Source organism: Protopterus annectens, chromosome 2.part0 (genome assembly GCF_019279795.1).
Source record: "Protopterus annectens isolate FY-2018-M chromosome 2.part0, PAN1.0, whole genome shotgun sequence".
Taxonomy (NCBI): domain Eukaryota; kingdom Metazoa; phylum Chordata; order Ceratodontiformes; family Protopteridae; genus Protopterus; species Protopterus annectens.
The window spans coordinates 1278785956-1278810874 of record NC_056728.1 but is presented as its reverse complement, the minus strand read 5'-3'; the positions used below and the strand labels follow the sequence as shown (position 1 = coordinate 1278810874).

Sequence of the window (24919 nt, the reverse complement as noted above, 5' to 3'; positions counted from 1 at the left end):
ATTGATCTCACTTATTGATAGGTCAGCACTTATGCGTCTCAAAGGTAATTAGTCCTGCATGGAAGATTAGTAAATCCGGGGGAATGGTTAAGCACTTTCGTTCACTTAAGATGACTACAGACTTCTTCAGAACCATAACTGAAGTCAATAAACTCTCCTATATGTATACCCTTAACTTCAAAAAATGTCATATACCAACTGACAATCTTAAAGACACATATACTGAATAGTCAAACTGCCCAGTCCAAAAAATATTAAATAATGTTATAAAATGCTAAAACATTCATACGTGGTCGCACAAAAATGCATAAATAACAAATAAAATAATGCACTTCTGAGATGAAATCAAATAACCCAAATCTTAAAATTAATTGTTTATAAAAACAATTATTTATAAACCTATAGCTAAAGTATGTGAATACAAGCTAGATATAAATTTTCATTCAAGCCTGGTGGATCCTGTGCGTTAACCCTCAACTGCCATAGCAATTCCTTAGACTCTATAATTTGTTTCCAATGATCCACCCCTGGAGTTTAATACAACCTTCTCAAGTACTGCAAATCAAAATATTTTACTTGTGGTATCTTGTGTTTATAAGGTGCATTGCTTAAATTCATTTTACATATATCATAATTATGCTCATAGATATGTTTATTTAATGACCTTTCAGTCTTCACTATGTAGAATGATCCACAAGGGTCACACGATATATACTGCACCCTTTGTTAAACAATTGCAGCTATTGACTAGTTGAATCTTAGACCATGGATGGCCCACCAAGACAAACTCTTGTTCAAGCATAAAGGGGCATTGACTACGCTGCCTACATTTTTTCATATCTCTCATAGATGTAGAATATTGAAGGGCATATTTTTCAAAGACATTTTTTAAATTCTTTCCCTCTTATAAACTACTAAAGGTCTTTCACTCACCACTTTTAATATACTTTTGTCAGTATTAAAATGGCCCTGTATTTGTAAATAATTTTCCTAGCCTCTCCATTCAAAGGATGATATCTAAGAACAAGGCTTCTACTGAAGCCAGAAGTGGTTGGGGAAATAGAGAAACTGAGCTGCGTTGTGCTGTCTGGCCAAGAATAGGATTAAAATCTAATGTGCCCAAAGGTTTCTACCTCCCTTCTTATTTTATTAAAAAAAAACATCCAGGTAGCTAGCTCCTGTCTAGGAATATCCTAATTCACATGTTGCATTCATCTGCAAACACTATGTCATCAGTAATCATTCTAGAGATCCTTATGAATTGTCCTTTTACCAACAATCTCTTTTGAGAGAAAGAATGGCTACTCTGATAATGCAAATACGTATTTGAAAAAGTGGGCTTCCTATACCCATTGGATTTAAAGCAACCCTCATTTTTATAGATGTTTACATCCAAATACTGAAAAAGAATTTACTGAAACAGTACTCGTGAACCTTAATAAAGAAGTAGTGCAGTTGATATAAGTAATAAACTCATCGAATGTATCTCTGGTGTCATTCCACAAAATATAAATATCATCACGGTATCAAATGTACAGTAACCAACTTAGTGCAAACTGTGATTTCAAAATCCAATTTCTCTCCCACGCCCACATCAGAAGGTTCATATAAAAGGGGGCATGTACTGCACCCTTTGAGACACCCTGTATTTTCTTATAGTATTCTCCTTCAAAATAAAATTATTATCAAAGAAAAATTCCATGAAATTCATCAGGATTACAAAATCATCTACTGAAAGAGAATATCAACTGAGTAGTGCTTCGGAGAAACTCTCCATACCTCCAGGGAGTGGGATGCAACCAAACAAGTCAATGACATCAATACAAACAAACACTGTTCCCTCAACAAACAGGTCAGAGGTAAAACCTCTCAAAAATCCCAAGAATCTCTTAAAATATAGGGAAATTCAAGTACAGAGGCTTTTAATTTCCAATCATACTCTGCCCATGAATATGTCTTTGAACATTTTGCCGACACTGTAGGCCTCATAGTGGGATTAGGAACATTCTTGTGTGATTTAGCAATACCATATATATCAGAGGTACAACTGGTTTCTCTATGGTAAGAAATTTAAAGACCATATTAGTAATAAGACTATTTTAAAAAAAAGCTCCTCTTAATACGTATCAATCTTGCGATAAGCAACATTGATTACATTAATAGACACGGAAACAGTTTTTTTTACATCAAGTAGTAAACCTAACATTTTGTTGGAATAATCTAAAGAGTCCATTAAAACCACACCACTACCCTTATCAGGTTTCATAATTGTAATAGAAGTGTCACAACTCAGTCTTTGACCAATGCACTTTATAAACACAAGACAGTTTTTACCAGCTGTAAAATGTTTCAGTTTGCAGTACTTGAGGAAGGTTGCATCAAACCCCAGGGGTGGTACCTTGGAAACAATAATAGAGTCCAAGGAACTGCTATGGCAGTTGTGGCTTAACGTACAGGATCCACCAGGTTTGAAAGAAAATGTATCTGCAGCTAGTATTCACATACTTCGAGCTATGGATTTATAAATAATTGTTTTTATAAACAATTTTGTGATTTGGGTTACTGTATTTGATTTCATCTTAGAAGCGTATGTATTTTATTTGTTATTTATACATTTTTTTGTGACCACGTATGTATGTTTTAATATTTTGTAACATTATCTAATATTTAATATTTTTTGGACTGGGCAGTTTGACTATTCAGTATGATATGTGCCTTTAAAATTAGGTGGTTCTGGTGACAAACATTTAATAATAGTAAAGTTTATGTTAAGCCTGTTGATTGTGAGCAGTTCTCATCTTCCATTGGAGAATTTACTGCTCTCATATAGATTTTCACTCAGAGATTGGATCATTTGCAGCAGACGGAACTTCCTGGTGTTATCGGAGGGTTACAGCCACAGACTACAGCGTCTACATGCGGTGCAGAGAGACCTTGGGAGGCTAATTCTGCTTACTTGTACAATAATAATGTTGGTAATAATCTTTCCTTGGACCTTTCTGTGAATGATCAGATTAATTAATCTTGGAGTGAATGGACACCTTAACCAGCTTCTAATGTTCAGGTACAAATGGGTCTGGTTAACAGGCCTACCATTTTTAAAGAGTTTTATGTAAATGGTTCCCCTCTGCAGAGTTTGAATAACAATAATAGTGATAATCCAGCGACAGGTAATTTGAGGACCAACACGCAAAACAAATGCTGTTGAATCACGTGTGTGCATAAAAGTTTGGCTCGCCTTTTGTCCATTGTTTCATGAGTCTTCACTCTTGAGTTCAATATGTAATGTTGAGCTGTTATTGCATCAGATTTCTTTTTTTTCAAAAGGTGTTAATGAACGTTCATAAAGTGCGATTGTGCAATGTTTATTAGAGCTATGCTTGCAAGAAGGGTATGTCCCTCAAGGTCTGCTAATGTGTAAAAAATCCAAATGTCCTCACTTGGTGTGGTTTTAAAATATTTAATTATTCTGACATAGACATTACTGATGTACATTATAACTTGTACGAGAGGTTGTCCTCATTGCATAATTCTACCAAAAGGCCTATTACACATAGGGAATCAAGAACACTATACCCCTCACGTAGAGCTTGCACGGCCAACCAAACAAGAAAAACACAAACGGCCAGCAAGGTGGTTCCAACGCTTTATTACATCAAGGAATGGACATAAAAATGTCCAAATCAACAGTCCAACATCAAATTCAAACCGGTTTCAGCATAAAGCCTTCCTCAGTGAAGCTAGTATGTAGATAACTGTGCCAACCTTGCATAAAGCACTCTTTATATATAGTGATACATGATAGGTCAACCAATCATGTTAGTAGTTATAATTTATGTTAACATGAAACCTTTTACTTCTCTTAGATCTCCACTTTATACAAACATCAAAATGATGTAAACGGAACAACAAAATAAAGTATGGAAATAGTAACAATAACATAGTATATACTATCAGTAGTTACATCAAAGATATGGGACAAAATAAAAATAAATATAACTAAATCAATAGTCATATAGACATCCACTAGGTATCAAGAATAAAAATAAAAAACCCTACTGGATATGATTTAGAAAGGTCATATTAAATTCAACAAAAGTATACAATGGTGAAAAAGGGTATATATGGTGTATACCTGCTGCTTGTCTTAACAAAAGTAATAAAAAATGAGAACTATATGAGGAAGTATACAGTTAACCACAATATATGGTGATGATTATAATATATTGAATACTGATAAACATCTGTGAGCCATTAGTGTTGTGTTCCAATAGGACAACAACCCCTAGAAGAACTATACTTCATAAATGGTCATTAAGACCTGGAGAAAACAAGGCTCCAAGATGAATTATCCAATATTTTTCTTTAAAGGTGAGTGTATTCTCCCAACCTTGTTGATGGCTTTTGTCCCCCACTATTCGGTCAATGACAGTAAACATAAAATTAGCTGTAGGATGTTTGAGTGTGTGTTGATACAAAGCATTTGTGGTTTTCTTATTCCTTATATTGCTCCTGTGTTCACCAATCCTGATCCTAAGTGAGCGTGATGTTTTGCCTACATAAAAGGATGAACACTGACATGTGGCAAGATAAATTACCCAGCTGCTAGAGCAATTCCCAAAAATTCTTAAATCATACACTTTACTTGTGTTGGCACTGCTAAACTGTTTAGTTTTATTAACCTGATTACAGGACATACAGTGCCCACATGGAAAAGTGCCCACCAATTCATTTCCACTCATGGTCAATTGTTTATATTTTGCTCCCCCACTGTCATGGTGTTTGTAATGTGAAAAAATAGAACCCAGTGTTCTACCCCTTCTATATGAAAATTGACACTGGTGACCCAGTTGTTGCCTGAGATAGTCACTGGCAAGCAAGATGTTCCAATTTTTGTCCATAATATTTCTAATAATCTGGTGGTTTCTCCCGTAGGTGGTTACAGATCTCAAGACGCAATCAGCTTTATTGGCTTTATTAGTCTCATATTCCAATAACTGTGTTCTAGATTGTCTGTCCGAGCATGTTTTAGCTGATGTTATATCGAATGGGCGATATCCTCTATCCAAAAATCGTTTAGTGAGGTCCATACTGGCATCCTCATAATCATCCAACGAAGAAGTGATACGTTTCATCCGAAGAAACTTGGATTTTGGAATATTGCGGACAGTGTGGCGTGGATGCATACTTGATGCATGTAATAGTGTGTTATATTCTGGATATTTCCGATGTATCTTGGTACCCAATGTATTGTCCGGGTTTCTATAAACAGTGACATCCAGAAATTCAATTGATGTTAAATTGCTATTAACAGTAAATTCAATACCCCACACATTATTGTTGAGGTAATCAATGAATTCTTGGAGATATTCAGTATCTGCATGCCACACCATCCAGCAATCTTCGCCAAATGTCCATTTCCACCAAATAGATATTGTGTGATGTATCGTATATCAAACATTCTTCTAGGTAGGCCATAAACAAGTCCGCATAGATGGGAGCAAAGGATGCTCCCATAGCGGTGCCCTGGAGTTGCCAGTAGCATTCCCCTTGAAAGTATAGAATGTTTTTGCTTAAAACGTGCTCAGACATACAAATGAGTAGTGTATTAAAGCCAGGTGGGTATAGATTTGTCTTATCAAGCCAAAACTGGAGTGCTTGTAATCCTGCCCAATGTGGAATGCTTGTATATAGGGATTTAACATCCAATGTACATAGTAACCAGTCCGGTTTGATTTGTGTCTCCTCTATGATCTGCAAAAATTGTGTTGTGTCTTTGATCCTTGCTCTAACATGAACTAGAAGTGGTTGCAATTGTTGTGTGAGAAACACTGATAGGGGTTCTGTCAATGAACCATGGCCAGAAACAATCGGTCTTCCTGGTGGAGAAGTCAAAGATTTATGTATTTTGGGTAATAAATGTAATACTTGTTTACATGGGTCCTTGACCATAAGATGTTTTGCTGTATTGGATGATATAATCCCTTCCTCAACTGCATTCTGCAAAAATGCATCAATCTCCTTTTTGAATGTAGGAGTAGGATCTCTGCCCATATACATGTAGCATTTTGAGTCCGACAATTGTCGAAGACCCTCTTGGATGTAGTAATCCATGTCCAGAATAAACACAGCACCACCTTTATCCGCCTGAAGGATAGCTATTTTATTATTATTTTTCAATTCCATCAAGGCCTTCCTTTCTACCTCATTTATGTTATCATGTAATATATCACTAATATATGGTGGAAAGTGTAATTCTGTGAGCACAGCCTGTTGAAATGCAGCTACATGGGTATTGACAGGGGGTTGAAATGTGGATTTAAGAAAACGGAATTCAGTAGGTCTTTGAGAGTTGCTGTTATCTTTAGCTGAAAAAAATATTTTGAGGTTAAGACAACGACAAAACTCTAGCAAATCAGTAACAGTTTGATATTGATCACAGAAAAAACTCGGTATGAATCCCAAGCCTTTATTTAAAATCCTTTGTTGATCCAAAGTTAGTACAGTTTTTGAAAGGTTAAGAACATTATTGAACACTGTCTCATTTATTTCAATAGTACTTTAATCAACCCATCTATTGAGTCCATATCTAGGCCTTTTTGAGTGTTTACGCCCACCTCTGCGTTTGGTGTTCCTCCTAAAGGGATAGGGACATTACTTTTCTTTTTGGCCGGTGAATTCACTGATGGTACACCTTCACTGTCGGTAAGAGAAGACTGCTCACCCGAGGTACTGGTATACATTTGGTCTTTACGTCTGAGAATAGGTCTAGGCCTTTTTCTTGTCTCTGCCCTACCATTACCCAACGCCATGTCTTTAAATCTAACGGACCTTTGGATTTCAAAGGGACGTCCACGACTATAGTCTGTAATGTCCCTATTGAATTTTTTAATTTTCCTTTCCTTTGTTAACTTATCATATTGGGTTAATTCTTTGGATAAGTTCGTAACCATGGTTTCATAGTTGCTGGTAGACTCAAATTTTTTACATTTAGTACTAAGATCCTTTACTTCTGCTATATTCATGTCAATTGCTCTTTCGTAATAGCCAGCCAGTATTTTTACTAATCTCATGGAACCTTCCTGTACAGCCTCATTCCATTCCTCAGTCAGCCTCTGTTCAGATCTGCTGACCATTGGTTTTAACCTGATCCGAAGTCCCCTGGGAACTAATTTTTTGAATAAATAGGCTTTGAATAGCCTAAAGTGCCATATATTGGCACATAATCCTTTAAGGGCTTTTTCTAAATTAAAGAAAGCTGACTGGCATTCATCTTGTAAAAGAGAAGAATTTTCATTATTCATGTTGTTGCTTGGGATGGAATCAAGCCCAAATACTTTGATATCCTCCCGATCAGCACACAACCCTTCTAAAATATTATCCAAATCCATGGTCTATAAATATATATAGTAAGTCACCATGAGATGAACTATACTAAATTAACAAAAATAGACAAGGAATGTGTATAGGTATAGTAAGGCAAATGACAAGAAAAAGACCTCACTATATTATAGGGCCTAGGCCAAGACGACTAGTACAAAGTTAAGTATATAAAATATTAAAGCGTAGTTACCAATCTATTAGATACCAGTACCTCCAAGACCCCATATAGTGTGATATATTCAACAGAGTTAATAAGCAGGTTATGAAAACCAAAAAAACAAATCAACAGGGTATAAAGATGAAGTAGCAGGAGGGACAATATCCATATACCCAATATACTTTGTTGAAAATGACAAAATCAGGTGGACGTATAATGTCCTACTGGATATTCATACATAAATAAAGATATAGTATATATACTGGTTTGTTATATCAAGATAGAGTACACCCTATATAATTATTCACCATGCAGCCTACAACAATCTAACTGTTGTTACAAATATAAATCCACCAAAAGTTATTATATATACTAAAAAACAGGAAGGTTGATGGTTATTGACAAAAAATAATCAAATATTACCAAGGCAAACCACCATAAACTAGAATGTATCACAATTTAGTATCCTGTTTAGCATAGTAAATTAACACCATGTCCCATCAAAATTTAGTATCCAGCCAAGAACAGAAGACGATGTACATTGATCATTGATTAGACCATGAGATATAAATCTAAATGTAAAAACATAAGATGTTATATATGCATAAGTGTATCACATATATACTCTAATTACCATTCAAATGCTCCTAGATGTAGAACCACCTACATATACTAACTGTAGATTTCACCACAATTTTATGTGTATATATAAAAAGGTACACATTACCATAGGACCCCACATATATAGGATCACGATATCTTGCCAGAATCTTAAATGACATACTACTACATATCATAGCAAGACCATATAAAAATATAGGCTCTGTAGTTCAAATAGTCCTCTTAAATATATTTAACGCAGTATTCTTCAAATGCTATGTAGCGTATATATAAAACATCAAAATACACATATATATTATAGCATATGGCATAATATTGTAAATACAGCACAAAGAATCAAATGGTCCCCTTAAAGCAATGTTTCATAAAGGTTATATAGCTTGTATAATATGAAACATCAAAAAAACACATGTATATTATGTCATAGAATCATATATAAAACATTAAATGTCCCATGGATTCTAATGAGCGATTGTGATGTTCATCATAAACCATCATAAATAGTTTAGATGTCCAAGACCCAAGAACACAAAAATGATGTACAACTGTATATATTTCCACAATGTCCCAAATAAACCGTATACATTATTCAGGAGCTGAAATCCCTACACCAATAATGTCACAATACATGTAATAGAAAGTACAAATAATAAGTCTTTCCTTTTGGTCCAATGTGAATTAAGTTGTATACAGTACCAAAGAAAAAGCGTCGCTGTAGGCCCAACACGCTAGTGATGAACTGAAGTCTTTGGTAGATGATAGTCGCAATTCACAAAATATAGGTTTCCCAAAGATAACAAATAAATCTAATGTTCTTGGCCCCTACTAATAGTCCAATGTGAATTAAGTTGTATACAGTTCCAAAGAAGGCGTCGCTGTAGGCCCAACATGCTACTAATAAACTGAAGTCCTAGGTAAACGATAGTCGCAATTTACAAAGCATAGATATCCCAAAAATAACAAATAAATCCACTGTTCTTGGCCCAATAATAGTCGGATGGTGTATAATTCCCAAAACAACAACAGTACCTGTACTTTTGAAGACCGCGCGTTTCAATAATGCCAAAAAATGCTTCTTACTTCTAAGCTGGTGTACACATATCCCAATTCTCACTGCCCCAAGTCCATGCCAAAAATATATCCAAAATAAAGTGTCGATATCAAAAAGTAACTGCTTAAGCCAACGTTGGCAAGAAAAATTATTGTTCTGTAAACGTTGTAAGTGAGGAGCCTTCTCCCACCGACAGCAAGGAACCGTTGCTCCCAGAGAGATCAACACGAAATCAAGAACACCATACCCCTCACGTAGAGCTTGCACGGCCAACCAAACATGAAAAACACAAACGGCCAGCAAGGTGGTTCACATAGGGTCATTGTTAATTTTAGAATCTCTAATGGGATCCAGGATCACCCTAACCCAAAAGAAGAGAACAGTAAGAACAGTTGCATTCTAACTTACACCTGAGATTTCAGTACAATTAAAACCATTATTAAGGAGAACTGAGTACCTTGAACCAGTGGGGTCACTCTACCAGGGCTTTCTCTTCTTCTGTGGCTTTTTTAAAAGGGGTGGACTCTAGATGCATTCTAGATGCAGCAACTTGGTCCTTGTATATTCTTTCACAAAGCATAACAAACTGTATTCCTTTTCCAGATCAAGAGCAGGCTTTCATAGGATGATTCTCCAGGTGCTGTTGCATTCATAATTTCTGTCCACCTCCCTATATAATCCTAAGTATCGGTAATTTACCTATACAGTTTAGGGTGCTGCAACAGTGATCTTATGTTGATTATAGTGCAGTTGTGTAAGTAAACATACCATAACAGTAGGTGTTCTAAGTAGATCACTGTTTCAGTAGATGTCCCTTCCCTCCACCCCCTTTGTTCTGTTTTAGGTGTATTGCCATCGTGTGTGTGTGTGTGTGTGTGTGTGTGTGTGTGTGTGTATATATATATATATATATATATATATATATATATATATATATATATATATATATATATATATATATATATATATATATATATATACACACACACACACACATATATATATATATATATATATATATATATATATATATATATATGTATACACACACACACATTTATATATATATGTGTAATCCGCGGTGGTGGTGCTGCTGTAGTGTTGTTGCCCCACAGTAAGACGCTGACCGGTTCGACTCTCAGCTAGAGCATCTTCTGCGTGGAGACATGCGTGAATGGGCATACCTTCGTTGAAGGTTGTGCGTTAGGGTGGCAACTCAGCACGTAAAAATCAACTGCCAATCATTAGCGGATCGGAGTTCCGCTGTGGCGACCCCTGACCGGGAAAAGCCGAAAGACACAACAACAACAAATTTATATATATATATATATATATATATATATATATATATATATATATATAAAATATATAAATGTATATACATATATGTATTTTATATATATATATATATATATATATATATATATATATATATATATATACATATACATACATATATATATTTATATATATAAATGTATATACATTTATACACACACACACACACACACACACACACACATAGTTACATATGTTTATATATTGAAGGTTTCCTTTCCTAACGTCTGCCTTTCAGGGTTCTGTTCTCTCTTCTTGATGCAAAAAAGTTATGAAGCTTTTGACACTTTAACTACTGATGTTAGGTAGTCCTATCTCGCCATAATTCTTGTTGGATGGGTTCGGAGTAGAACCTCGGCTCTGACTCGGCCGATACTAAAGCTCGAGAGCTTTTACTGGCTCGAGCCTGTCCCCTGTCCCATGGTGCACCACTGCAATACCCCAGATCTCGTTTGCCGTGAAAGCTTCAAGGTTGTCTTCTTTACTGGCTCGTTGGCTAAGTGAAATTTTTGATATTTTTGCTTTATTTCTCATTCTTTCTCTATAATAGTTTTTACTTATATTATTCTCGAGTGTTTGCGTGAGTGTTAGAAACCCCTTTCTCTTAGGATTGTGTGGCCCATTTAAGTTAGAGGGCCATAGTTGCCCATTTAAATTGGAGGGCCTTCCTCTTGTGTGTTAGTTTTTTCTTCTCTATACATAAAAAAAATAAATAAATAAATAAAACATAATAATCATTCTTCCTTGTAGTTGACCAACAGTCAAACAAGTTGTGTGTACTGCCTTGGAAAAGCTCAGTGGCATGAACCCTGTACTTTTTGTCATGCGTTCAGCACCAGGGTTCTCAATGAATGCAAGAGAAAACTTATTGACAGGGGTCTAATGAAAAGTTCCTTCCAAGATCAGCTGGAACAAGGTCAGATGGTCTCTAAAACTCATAAAAGGAAATGTCCATCGGCTCCTGCTTCGGAACCGAAAAAAAAGTCTAAAGCGACGGAGCCAAAGAGTTCTGGCTCCGATTCTGCTTCTTCAGTCTCTGTGCTGTCTGTCTCATCGGCTCTGAGACAATCTTCTTTATCGAGGCATTCACCTATCTTGGAACCAGTGTGACCAACATTAAGATCTCCTATTTTGGAAAGGAGGAGATCTCCATCTATCTCCACCCGTTCCTCCAGGACACTGTCTGATGAAGATGTACAGCAGGTGATGAAGCAGCTGCTCTGCAATCTGGCAAAAATGTTAGTCCCTCCGGACCCAAAGGTTTTGGATCCGTCCCAGCCTCAGACTTCTGATGTTCTTCGTGTTTCACTGTTGCAGTCATTACATATGGGTAATCTGCTGGCAGGTTGCCCTCAGTTGGCCTGAATAATAAAGTCTTGGGTCCTGCGTCAGTTACTGTCTCCTCTTCCATGACATCAGGTCGTCAGGGGTATAAAACATGCAGCTGATGCCATTTTATTCAGTCTTTCTTGCTGCACGGTGCCCGAAGTAGAAGCATTTCGCAAGTGCCGGTCGGCCGACTCCTGAAATTTTTGTATTCGAGATTCAGAACCGAAGTCTTCAAACTAAAGCTAAGTAACCCGTTGGGGAAACTTTTTCTTGCTTCTTACCGATGTTAGTAAAAGTTAATAATTGCATTACTTGTGGGAAGCAAATACCTCATAAGGATTTTCATTTGTACTGTATTCCTTGCCTAGGCCCTGATCACAACGTGCATTGCTGTCGGTTTTGTGCTAGATTTAACCAACGCACTATTAAGGGTCGGTATATTTTTGCTTCTAAATATTTTGGTTCAAGATGTAATTATCCTGAAATGTCGTCGGTTAGCAATCCGACTACTGGAGTTCATAAAAAATGCAAAGAAAATGACAGAGATAGACCGTCGAGGTCCAAAACCGATGATGAAGCTTCTCCTAAGCCAGTCGCCAGTTCGCCGGTACTCAGTGAAACGCTTTTGCAGCCCCTGATACCTGCTACTTTTGAGTCACAGACCTCTACCGAGACCCATTTGGAGTCTGGTATGCCGCGAGATTCTCAGAGTATTGAACCTGTGGTTGTCTCTCCCTTGGATGGGTCCGGAGCCGCTGAGCAGGCACCGGCTTCTGAGGGTGTTTTCAGGCCTCAACATTTTTATATTAAACCGACGCCAGCAACAAAAACAAGGTCAAAAATAACTTCTATGTCTAAAAAACTGACGCATGAGCCACGTGCTCAGGCCCCTATGTCTAAAAAACAGATGATCAAAATGGCTGAGGATTTAATTACCTTCATCAGGGGTTCCCAAACCCCCCCCCCCCCCTTGCTAAGTGGCATAGGCAAGGCACTGATTATGAATCTTCAGATCAGGTTTCCATTTCTTCTGATTCCTCTTCTGATCAGGAATTTTCTATTCCACCCTATGAGGATTCTGATGCAGAGGAATCCATCCCATCTGTATCTCCTCCTTAGGATTACTCTTTGGGAGAGACTTTGCATACTTTAAGGGAACATTTTCACTGGGAGAGTCAGGACTTCTCTGAATCAAAAAAGAGGCTTAGGGATTTCCTTATTCTTCCTCAGCATAGGCTTTTGGCAATACCTCCTGTATTAGACATTGTTGATGATGTGTTCTCGGAATCAAGCATGGCTCCTGATTTCCTGCCTCCGGCTCCTAGTAAGCCAGACAAATATTACAGGGTTCCTGACTCCCACAAATTTCTTTTCAAAAATCCTGCTGCTGATCCTGAGACTATTTCTCAGGGTCCCAAGGGTGTAAAGGCCTCTATAGCCAAAAATCCTACCTCTTCTGATAGAGATTCCAGGGCGCTAGATAGATGGGGTAAGAAGGTTTATACATCTGCAACCTTGGCAATCAGGGCTTTAAACTGCCAGTTTCATATGCTTAAATATCAACAGGATGTTATGGGCTTACTGAAACAGAAAATGATGTTGATTTCTGATTATGTGGAAAATAAAGAGTTACAGGAATTATTGCATTCAGCAGAACAGGTTGGAAAGCATACTTTGCAATGTGGTTTTGATTCCTTGGAGGACTCTTGTAGGGCCGCCGTTACTGGATCTGTGATTATAAGGCATGCCTGGGTCAAGGAGTAAAATCTGCCTGATCATGTTAAAGCTAAATTGTTGGATGCCCCTTTGCAGCATGATACTCTGTCTGGTAATAAGGCAGAAGAGGTTTTAAAGAAAATGGAAGACAAAGCTAAATCTATACAAACTGTAAAAGATTTCTTGCAAGTGCAGCCACCCAGGTTCAGTAGGCACTGGCCTACTAAAAATTGGTCCTTTCCTGTGTCCAACAGAGCCACTAAGGGCAAATCCAGGCGCTCAAAAGGCTCCAGATACCAATCACAGGGTTCTTACAGGTGAAAGCAATGGGGTGCCTCCACATTCAAATCTGGAGGAAACAACGCACAACCCTACAGTAAGCAGTCTCAATGACTTTCCTTTACCATCACCAAGCACTTATCTTTTGGCAGCCCCCTTGGGGGGAAAACTAGCACTTCATGCTCAAAATTGGCATTTAATTACCCAGGACAAGTGGGTATTAAACATAGTATTCCAGGGGTGCAGATTTCATTTCCATACTTTGCCAATTCCAAACGGATGGCCGGACCTGCCAAAAAAACAGTGGGCAGAGGCCCAGAAACAAGTCAGGTCCCTCATGGATATGGGGGCTATTCAACCTGTACCAGAAAAGGAAAAAGGACAAGGTTTTTATTCAAGACTTTTCCTGGTACCCAGAAAAGACAATTCATGGCATCCAATACTGGACTTATCGATTCTGAACACGTTCCTGGACATTCCAAAATTCAAAATGCTGACTTTACAACAGCTACTGCCTATGCTAGGCAGGAATGCTTGGTTAGTAACTCTAGACTTAAAAGAGGCATACCTGCATATCCCAATAAGGGAATCATGCAGAAGATACCCCCACTTCAAAGCAAGGTTTTTGTATTACCTATTCTGTGCACTGTCCTTTGGCTTATCTGCTGTGCCCAGGGTCTTTACAAAGTGCCTGGCACCAGTAATTGCATTCTGCAGACAAAGAAGCATTCAAATTTATCCTTATCTGGACGATTGTCTCATTCAAGCAGAAGACAAGGACACTCTTCTTTGAGATTCTCAGAGTATTGTAAAAAGGCTTCTAGCATGCCTAGGGTACACCATAAACGAAAAGAAATCACAACTGGTACCCTCTCAAATAATTACATTCCTGGGTGCAAGCTTGAATACAACTGCCCAAGTGGCTTACCTCACGCCAGACAAACAAAGGCAACTGACAACATACTTCAAACAAATGGCAACAAAAACCCAGTTATCTGCAAGACAAATTCTGCAGGATTTGGGGTTCATGGCATCCTGCATTCTACTAATTCCATATGCGAGACTGCATATGAGGAAACTTCAATGATGCCTAAAACGTTTATGGAGTCAACATTGTCACAGCCTGGAAACAATGATTCCTCTCATTCCCTGCCTACAACAGGAGTTTCTTTGGTGGGCAGAGACATGTCACCAAAACAAGGGACTGTCATTCACTCTACCCCCTGCCACCCAAACCCTAACTACAGATGCATCAGACTATGCTTGGGGGGCCCACCTGGCAGGGAGAAGCATTCAGGGCAAATGGAGCCCAAGCCAAATGCATCTGCCTATCAACCAGAAAGAGATGCTAGCTGTTCAGAATGCTCTGACAGCCTTCAAGGACTTACTTCATCCAGGACAACTACTGATAAAGACAGACAACACCACAGTTATGTGGTACATAAACAAGCAAGGGGTACACATTCCTACCCCCTTTGCAGACTAGCCATGGCTTTGTGGAACACAGCCTTGACTTACCAAATACATCTTCAAGCTCAATTCCTGCCAGGAAAGCAAACTACTCTGGCAGATGACCTAAGCAGAAATCTTATGGACCCACATGAATGGAAACTGGATCCACAAATCTTCAGCATGTTAACACAGAAGTGGGGGAGCCCAGACATAGATCTATTTGCCTCTCCCCAAAATTATCATTTGGACAAATTCTACACAAGAGCTCAACACAAAAAAGCATGGAAAGCGGGTGCTGTATCCTTCAGCTGGAAAAACCTATCAGTCTATGCCTTTCCCCCTCTGCCTCTACTCTCCAATGTCTTACTAAAAGTCAGACAGGAGAAAACAAAAATTATCCTAATTGCTCTGGACTGGCCCCGCCAGCACTGGTACCCGCTTCTAAGGAATATGTCTCACCTTCCTCCATGGTACTTGCCTCAAATACCTCATCTACTGTCTCAGCAGAACTATCAAATTCTGCACACTCAGCTCCAAACTCTGAATCTTGCAGCATGGCTAATCAACTAATTATTCAAACAACACCTCTCATTAAATCAGTAATGGATGTCATTTTGGAAGCCAGAAGGCCTAGTACTAGAAAATCTTATGCTGATAAATGGAAGAGATTCTGTGCTTGGCACAAAGCACAAGGAATAGACTCAGCAAAGCCCAATATTCCTCAGATTTTACAATATTTGACTGAGATGCTTGACAAGGGCCTATCTTTTTCTTCAATAAAAGTCCATGCCTCTGCCATCTCGGCTCATTACAACACAGAGCCACCACTCTTTTCTCATCCTCTGCTTAAACAGTGTCTTAGAGGGGCCAAAAATTTAAGGCCTCCCAGAAGAGCACCAACTCCTGCATGGAACCTCAATTTTGTGCTGGAAAAACTCACCTTGCCTCCTTTTGAACCAGCAGCTACTGCAGATATAAAATTTCTATCTTGGAAAACAGCTTTTCTTTTGGCAGTCACTTCAGCAAGAAGGGTTTCAGAACTACAGGCTTTCATGGCAGTGGAGCCTTTTATTATATTTTACCCGGACAGGGTGTCCCTCAGGACCAATCCGTCTTTTATGCCTAAGGTAGTATTCAGTGTGGCTCTTAACCAGACCATTCACCTGCCAACGTTTTACACAAATCCGCAGAACAAGGGGGAGCGGATTCTGCATTCATTGGATGTACACAGACACCTAAGATTCTACCTAAATAGGACCAAATCTCTAAGAAAGTCTGAGCAACTACTGGTAGCATCTGCTGCAGGGTCAGAGGGGAAGGCTATATCAAAGTAGACTATTTCTAAATGGATAAGCCACTGCATTCGTTTCTGCTATTTGCACCATGGTAAACCTGTGCCCAAGGGGATCAGATCACATTCCACCAGGGCTGCCTCTACTTCAGCACCTTTTCTCAGAGGGGTCCCAACCAAACACATTCTAGAAGCTGCTACTTAGAGCTCTGTTCATACCTTCACAAAGCATTATCATTTACCTCTCTTCTCCAAATCCAGGGCAGGCTTCGCCACTGCAGTCCTTCAGGGCCTTATATCCGCTCCTAATTCTGTTTAGTTCCATCCTCCCATCCATAGCTTTGGGATTCTACCCAAATGTAATGACTGCAACAGTGAAACACGAAGAACATAGTACAGTAATAATAAATATAGATGTTCGAGTGTATTTACTGTTGCAGTCCGGGTTACCCATCCGCCATCCCCCTTTCTATACCTTTTCTTTCCTTCACTATACTCAAAAGCCTTTGTGGTGTATTTGCTTTTAGTTGAAGGTAAAGTTTATGTTTCTAAAAGTGCATTTATATATTTACTGTTTATTTATATATATATATTTTTGCTCCCCATTTGGGGTGGCACCTGACATCTGGGGCAAGAAAAACTTAATAAAATAGCATTGGCTCCATGTTTTATACCCCTGACGACCTGACATCATGGAAGAGGAGATAGCAACCAATGCAGGACCCAAGACTTTTTTATTCAGGCCAACTGAGGGCAACCTGCCAGCAGATTACCCAAATGTAATGACTGCAACAGTGAATACACTCGAACATCTACATCTATGGTAAGTGTACACAACTGTACTTTCCTCCTCCAACTGCTTCACTCTTGGAGTCTAATGCTTCAGGTCATATTATGCTGGAACCTTCAGTTCCGAGAACTCTTCCTCAGAACCAATAACTCTAGCTTCATCAGCTCAGTTTGGAGCCAAGAGGTCTAGAAGCCGACGCTTTCCTGTCGACTCCGGGAGGGATAGTCACCCCAGCTTTTCTTCTGAGCCGACTCTCCCTCTCGGTGCTTTGGCTCATGTAAGATCGACTCCCACATCTGCTTCAGAGCTTGCTCCTCCGACTCGGAGTTGACCTTCCGCTTCCTCGGAGTGAGGGTCTTCTTCGGAGTGGGGTGGTAAGGCCTTCGAGGCGATAAGGAGTGCTTTGTCAAGTACAAAAGCCCTGCCATTGGACCTGACGTCCCTCCAGCAGCCAGTAGCAGCCTCTTCTCCCCCACCTGCCCCTAAGCGTAGGAAACCAGAGCCCCAAGGAGCCCCCATAGGAGGTGTCCCCTCTTCCAAAACCTCCTCAGATTACCCCACTGGGGAGGTCCCTAGGAAGAGAGTCTGCAAGAGGAAGCATATTGACTCACCCGAGTCTGTCACTTCTGACACTGATTTGGATGAGTCAGAAGGGTCCCCAAGATCCCCCTCTGAGGATGTCTCTTTTGCAGATATCCTAGAAATCCTTAGACAGAGGGGTGATTGGAAGACCTCTAACCCTACTGAGGATGAATCAGTGTACCTTGAGGCTTTTGGTTCCCGACCTTCCACCTCCTGGGTGACACCGCCATATGACCAGCTGTTAGGGGTCATATCTCAAAAAGCTTGGACCTCTCTGGACACAGTGGAGCCTGTCCTGAGGAGGCCTAATAAGTTTATCACTGCTCCAGAAGACAAAACCTTTCTAACCAAGGGAGTACCTGTGGATGCTATGGTGGTAGCAGCAGCCACAAAGAAGGAGTTATCTAAGACATCCTCAACTATCCATCCTCCTAATAAAGAGTCAAGGACGATGGATAGTTATGGAAAGTGTACCTTTTCTTCAGCAGCTTTTACCTTATGATCGCTGAACTATCTCTCCCATTTTACTAGACTACAAAGGGATCTCCTAAAAGAGTTGGGAGATACCCTTCAGGGTTCAGTAGCTTTGGGATCTGCTGACAAGATATTTTTGCAGCTCTCTCCCCTTACCTCTATTGCTAACTCCTCCATGAGGCTGATTCTTTACACAGCTGATGGAGCGAGTAGGGTAGCCACATCAGGAATATCTCTTAGGAGACATTCCTGGATGCGTTTATGCAATTTTACGGAGTCCTTCAAGTCTTCCTTTACCAATGTCCCCTTTGATGTTTCAACTCTTTTTGGACCTCAGGTAAAAGAGACTTTGACCAGGTGCGAGCAGGAAAGGAAAACCTTATCTGCTGTGAGAGTCCGTTTTTCCCGTCCTTCCAGACCCTATCCCAAGGGTCAAAGAGGAGGAAAAATGTGGTTCCGAAAATCTAAAAGGTTTCCCTCAACCACATGGTCAACCCTCCCCTAGAGGCAGAAGAGGGGGTTATAATGGAATTCGCCACTCTTGCAGCAGAGGGGGTCCACAACACCATGATGATAGAGATGCTTTTTCTGATCGGCCCTTTCATTGCCTCTGAAGGGTTGCCCGACTGTCCATCTCTGGAGGCAGGCAGGGGTCATCTCTCACTGTACCCAAGCGCCTGGCTACAAATTTCTCAAGATTGATGGGTACAAAATATAATTTACAGAGGTTACCTCATTTCTTTTATTTCCGATCCCCCCGCAAATCAGTCTTTATTAGATGTATCACCCAATTAAATAGACCGTGCAGTGTTAGAGGTCATCATGTTGCTTCAAAAAAAGAGTTATCCAAGAAGTCCCCACAGAGCAAATAGGATCCGGAACTTACTGTCGATTCTTTTTAGTTCCAAAAAAGACTGGGGACTGGAGAGCAATTCTAGATCTCAGCAAGCTGAACAAGTCTGTAAAAAAATTGAAGTTCCAAATGATCACTCTGCAGTCAATTCTTCAGGTTATCAGAAAAGACAATTGACAATTTGATGTGCTCCATAGATCTTCAGGACGCGTACTACCATATCAAAATGGACATGCGCTCCAGAAAACACCTACGCTTTCGGCTGGGAACCAGTTATTTCCAATTTCGAGCACTGCCCTTTGGCCTCACTACAGGTCCCAGAGTGTTCACCAAATGTATGGCGGTGGTCACAGCTCACCTGAGACATCAGGGATTCTGGGTGCTTCCATACTTAGACGACCGGCTTCTCACTGCTACTACCAAGCACCAACTAATCCGAGCCAGGGACAAGACTCTATCCTTGTGTGCCAGGTTAGGAATTACACTAAATCTAAAAAAATCTGCTTTATCTCCATCGCAGCGTATTGTCTTCTTAGGCTCAGATCTAGACTCAACCACCATGACAGCAAATCTGACTCCAGAAAGGATAGAATCATTACACAACCAAGTCAGACTTCTGCTGAACAAAGACAAAGTACAAGCCAGAATAGTTCTTCAAGTCCTAGGTACTATGCCATCCACCATTCTTTTAGTTTCACTAGCCCATCTACATATGAGAGTGCTTCAGTGGCTACTATTTGCCCAGTGGTCAATGCAGGATCTACCCTTGTCCCACCAAATAATCATTACAAATTCCTGCAAGAAGGATCTAACATGGTGGTTACATACAGACCAGCTTTATGTAGGTCGTCCCTTTGTTCTCCCTCATCAAAATGCAGTTTTAACCACGGATGCTTCCCAGATTGGGGGGGGGGGGGCATTACCTGGGAATGACAGTCCAAGGTATCTGGCAGGATCATGAAAACCACTTGCACATAAATGTTTTGGAGATGAGAGCAGTGCTATATGCATTGCAAGCACTTCACAGCTCTCTTCCTACCGGAACAATTGCAATTCAATCAGACAACATGTCAGTAGTGTAGTACATAAACAAGCAAGAGGGATTCAAGTCTTACCCACTTTGTCGAGAGGCACTAAGAGTATGGAAATGGGTGATGGACTCTCAACGTTTTCTGGTAGCAACGCACATTCCGGGGAAGTCTAATATTATAGCAAACAAAATGAGTCGAGCAATTCTGATTCCTCATGAGTGGTCCCTGAAAACAGAAGTTGCAGAGCAGATTTTCCACAGATGGGGCCAGCCTTGCTGCGATCTATTCGCCATGCACATGAACACCAACTGCAGCAACTACTTTGCCCTCATTCCCCATTGGGGATGTCACCCAGGGACGCTCTGGTCCACAAGTGGCCTCCCGGACTTCTTTATGCTTTTCCACCTTTTCCCCTCATACCCAAAGTGATTCAGAAAGCAAAACTGTTAAAGAGTACCCTGATCCTCATTGCTCTTTACTGGCCTCGCCAAGTCTGGTTCCCCTTCCTGTGGTCTTATCTCTTGGAGGAGTCATGGATTCTGGAACCATTTCCAGACCTCCTGATTCATCAGTCGGGACAGTTCCATCCTACCATCCACACCATGAAATTGACAGCATGGCTGCTCCAGTTCCACAAATAGTCAGGTGTTTATCCCTTTCTCCTACTGTAAAGCACATCCTCATTTCTTCCCACAAACCTTCCACCAGAAAATTATACTCCAGCAAATGGAAAAGGTTTTCCATTTGGGTGGAAAAACAGGGCATAGATCCCTACTCAGCCCCCATTGAGTCTATTCTGTCCTTCCTCACATCTGTTTTTTTAAGAAGGAGCTGCAGCTGCTAGCATTAGAGTTCAGTTGGCTGCCATCTCAAATTATAATTTTGGGAACATGGGAAACTCTATTATGTCCCACTCTTTATGTAAAACCTTTTTGAAAGGAGTCCTCCTTCTCAGACCTCCAATCAGGCAACCTCCGGAGCCCTGGGACTTAAACTTAGTTCTGACCTCATTGATCTCTCCACCATTTGAACCAGCTTCTTCATCTGACTTGAAATTGTTGTCTTGGAAGACATTGTTTTTAGTAGCTATTACATCTGCTAGGAGGGTTTCAGAATTGCGAGCTCTGACCATTCGACTTCCATATATTATTTTTTCTTAAGGACAGAGTTTCCCTAAGAACTAATCCTTCTTTCCTCCCTAAGGTATGCTCAGAAAATAATCTAAACACAGCTGTTGAATTACCAGTATTCTTCCCCAATTATGGTAATAAATCAGAATACAGACTGCATCAATTAGATGTCCATAGAATCCTCCGATTTTACCTGCACAGGACAAAAGATTTCAGGAAATCGGATGAAATTGTTTGTTTCCTTCTCAGAGAAAAACAAAGGTTTACCCGTTTCCAAGGTAACTGTCTAAATGGCTTTCAGATTGCATCTCATTTGCTTACAAAAATGTTGGGAAACAACTACCTGCTAAATTAAGAGACCATTCAACTAGATCAGTATCAGCTTCATATGCCTTCAAATCAAAACTCCCAATTGATACCATTTGTGCAGCTGCTACATGGGCAAGACCTCATACTTTTGTCAGTCATTATAAATTAGATATGGCCTCCCGGGACAGGTCATCCTTTGGGTCCACTATGCTGAAGAGTCTCTTTGCTTGAGCCACCCGGGAAAAAGGTGCTGGGGACGCTGCCCCATCCAGCATGAATTACAGCGAGATAGGGCTGCATAACATAAAGAAGTTATGTACTTACCATAACGTTGCATGTTTGTAGTCCATCTTGCTTACATTCTTGCATCCCACCCTCCTTCACCCTTCCTGTATCCTGGAGGAACTGGTGGACTATCCTTTTGCTGTCTGACCTTGTGATAGTTATCTGTCCATATACTATAGATGATAAAACAAAATATTTTTGTTTATATGTAAATAGTTATTGATAGCATAATCTGTCTTATGTATTTAGTTAGTTTCTTGCAAACAACATCTGGGGTATTGCCGTGGTGCGCCATGGTATAGGGGATAGCCTTGAGTCAGTAAAAGCTCTAGAGCTTTAGTATCGGCCGAGTCGGAGCCGAGGTTTGGCTCCAAACCCATCCAGCAAGAATGTAGGCGAGATGAACTACAAACATGGAATATTATGGTATGTACATAACTTCTTTTTATTCACTTCTCACTGTGTGTGTGGGAGATTCCCTGAAGCTTTGAAAGCTAGCTGGCTGGTGGTCATATCCTAGGCTACTTCAACAGTGATCAATCAGAACGTCTAATATTATGATAAGTTTATTTACACAACTGTACTTTCCTTCTTGTTGGGACCTGAATTTTATCTGTATTTCAGTATAGCTAAAAAAAACTAATTCTGGGAAATGACAGGTTTTACCTCCTGACTGGAGAATAATGTAATTCAATGGAATGTAAAATGTTGCCATTATATACTTTTTTGTTTTATACCATTTAAGTATATCCCCGGGATACAATAAAGCCTGTTCTAAGTGGACACTGCTCTGAGTGAACAGACAACACAGGCATAACTCACAACTTCTTCCTCCTAATTTTAGTTTTCATACTAATTTTCTTGCAGCCTTAAATATTGACAGGGATTCATAAAGGTTACCACAAACTGTAGACTACATGTATACTTAGTTTAATCTTTTGGAGTGACTAGAAAGCACACAAAATGTGGTGGGGTGTTCTTGAATACATTTCGTGTACACTTAGTATGCCTTTTTCCTTTTGTTATAGTTTTTAAACATTTCACATGTACGGGAGTAATACTTTTGTTTGTTAGACTTTAACTATATCTGTTATGTTAGCATTCAGTGCAGCTGATTCTGAGATTTTAAATTTTGCCCTGCAGCAGGTGTTAGGTCTCCATAAGTAGGTCAATATTGTAGTGTTTAGAAACAGGCAGGGCATGGTCAATAAATGTAGTATGCACAGTACATAAATGTGGGGATGGGGTAGAGTGTTGGGCAGTTTGACTGTGTAGGCTAAGGGAAGACTCTTAAATGTTTACAGTTTAAATCCACCCAACAAACTAATGGGCACATTATTTTTTCATATAAGGGGTGGCGTAAGCCACAAAAATTTGGGCTAGGCTTATAAATGCCTTGGGGCAGATAGCCTAGTATAAACCTATGAACCTAAATCAGGACCCTTGCGAAAAAAGGTTACATCTCATCTAGTTTCTGTTTCATAGACAGTAGTTTGACTGCTTAAGGGAAAATGTATGTAAGTCTGTATACATACTGATTTTTACAGCAGTGACAGCTTTACTAAAATGCTGCTTCAGTACCAGTATTGTATTTTAATATATTTATTTACATCACATAATATTGTGTTCAGTATCTTGAGTAAAAACTAGTTGAGTATCACCCATGGAGAGCAAGGCTGTACTTATCAACTGTCCAGATTTTTGCAAAATGTCCAGATTTTTGTCTTATATTTTTGACTTGTTTCTCATAAAATTGTGGTTTTCTGGCAAACCACTGGTAAACCATTGAGGACTGAAGTCAGAAAATAATGGCAGACATTTGAGTTACAGACTTCATATCCTTCAGAAAATTCATGCTAATGCAAAACCTATTAGTCTGTCAACTTTCTAAGTTTGTAAGAGCAATATTTAAAAAGTGTCTCTATTTCTGGGCCTTTGTCTCCCCATTACTTGTGGCTTTGCCCAGATTTCTTGTTCTAAGTGGTTGAGAGAAATGGCTGTAATGCAGCACTCTACAGAGTTTATTGTGTGTGCCATTTCTTTAAAAGACACACCCACTAGTTACTGTAGCAGCAAGCAGCTTGGTTACTGTCAAGGAGCTGCCTCACCACTCATTAAGCTGCAGGAGAACACAGCTGACTGCTTCGTTTTCATTCTGAGTAGCAGTTTAAATGTTTGAATTTTTAAGCTTGTATTAAAAGTGAAACTGCAGTGTGTTCTGTTGGGAAAATTAAACAAGAGATGAGATGTAATAGTTACTTAGCCAATAATCAGCAATGGAGACACCTGTTGTCGAACTGGTTGACTGTTCTCCCTTCCTGTGCTCCTTTCAGCATAACAAAGCAGCAGTGAAACTGAAGGAAGATATGAAAAAGCTAATGTTACTGCAGCAGCCACTGGCCAAGCTCAAGGAAACTAACCCTGGCAAGGTGTTTGGAGTCTCTCTTCTTGATCTTCAACTACAAGGGCAGACAAAAGACAAAATCCCTTCTGTTGTATGGCATATGGTGGAATATTTGAAAGAGAATGGTATGTCTTACTCTGTAGATGTATTGCAAATTAACATATTTAAGCAGTTATTGCAAGTCAAAAGCATAGTCTGTATAAGAAATTGTCTCTGAAGAAAGACACTGAGAGCTATTGGACCTTTCCATTTAATGTTAGAGTATCTGATGAAACATATATATATATATATATGTAAACTAGACACATTTTTATACACATACTGTGTGTCTGCATATGTAATATGCATTATTGTTTTAGTGGTTTGTTATCTGCTTTTGAAGATTTGTGTTTCATGTAAACTGTGGAAGTAAAACTTAACGCTGAAGAAGTAAGTCCACTGCTC

At 39.5% G+C, this 24919-nt stretch overlaps 1 protein-coding gene across 3 annotated transcripts in view; it reads left to right on the top strand.

Annotated features, from left to right (window-relative positions):
* Nucleotides 1-24919, top strand: part of FAM13A (family with sequence similarity 13 member A) — a 2572531-nt gene that overhangs the window by 40110 nt on the left and 2507502 nt on the right. For 2 of the 3 annotated variants that reach the window (XM_044061452.1, XM_044061450.1), the window contains exon 1: nucleotides 24172-24600. In XM_044061452.1, coding sequence (XP_043917387.1) covers nucleotides 24348-24600 — 253 coding nt within the window. In that variant the 5' untranslated portion in view covers nucleotides 24172-24347. Of the gene's footprint in view, nucleotides 1-24171; nucleotides 24601-24919 lie in introns of those variants that run through there. The other variant, XM_044061451.1, reaches the window with a different exon arrangement.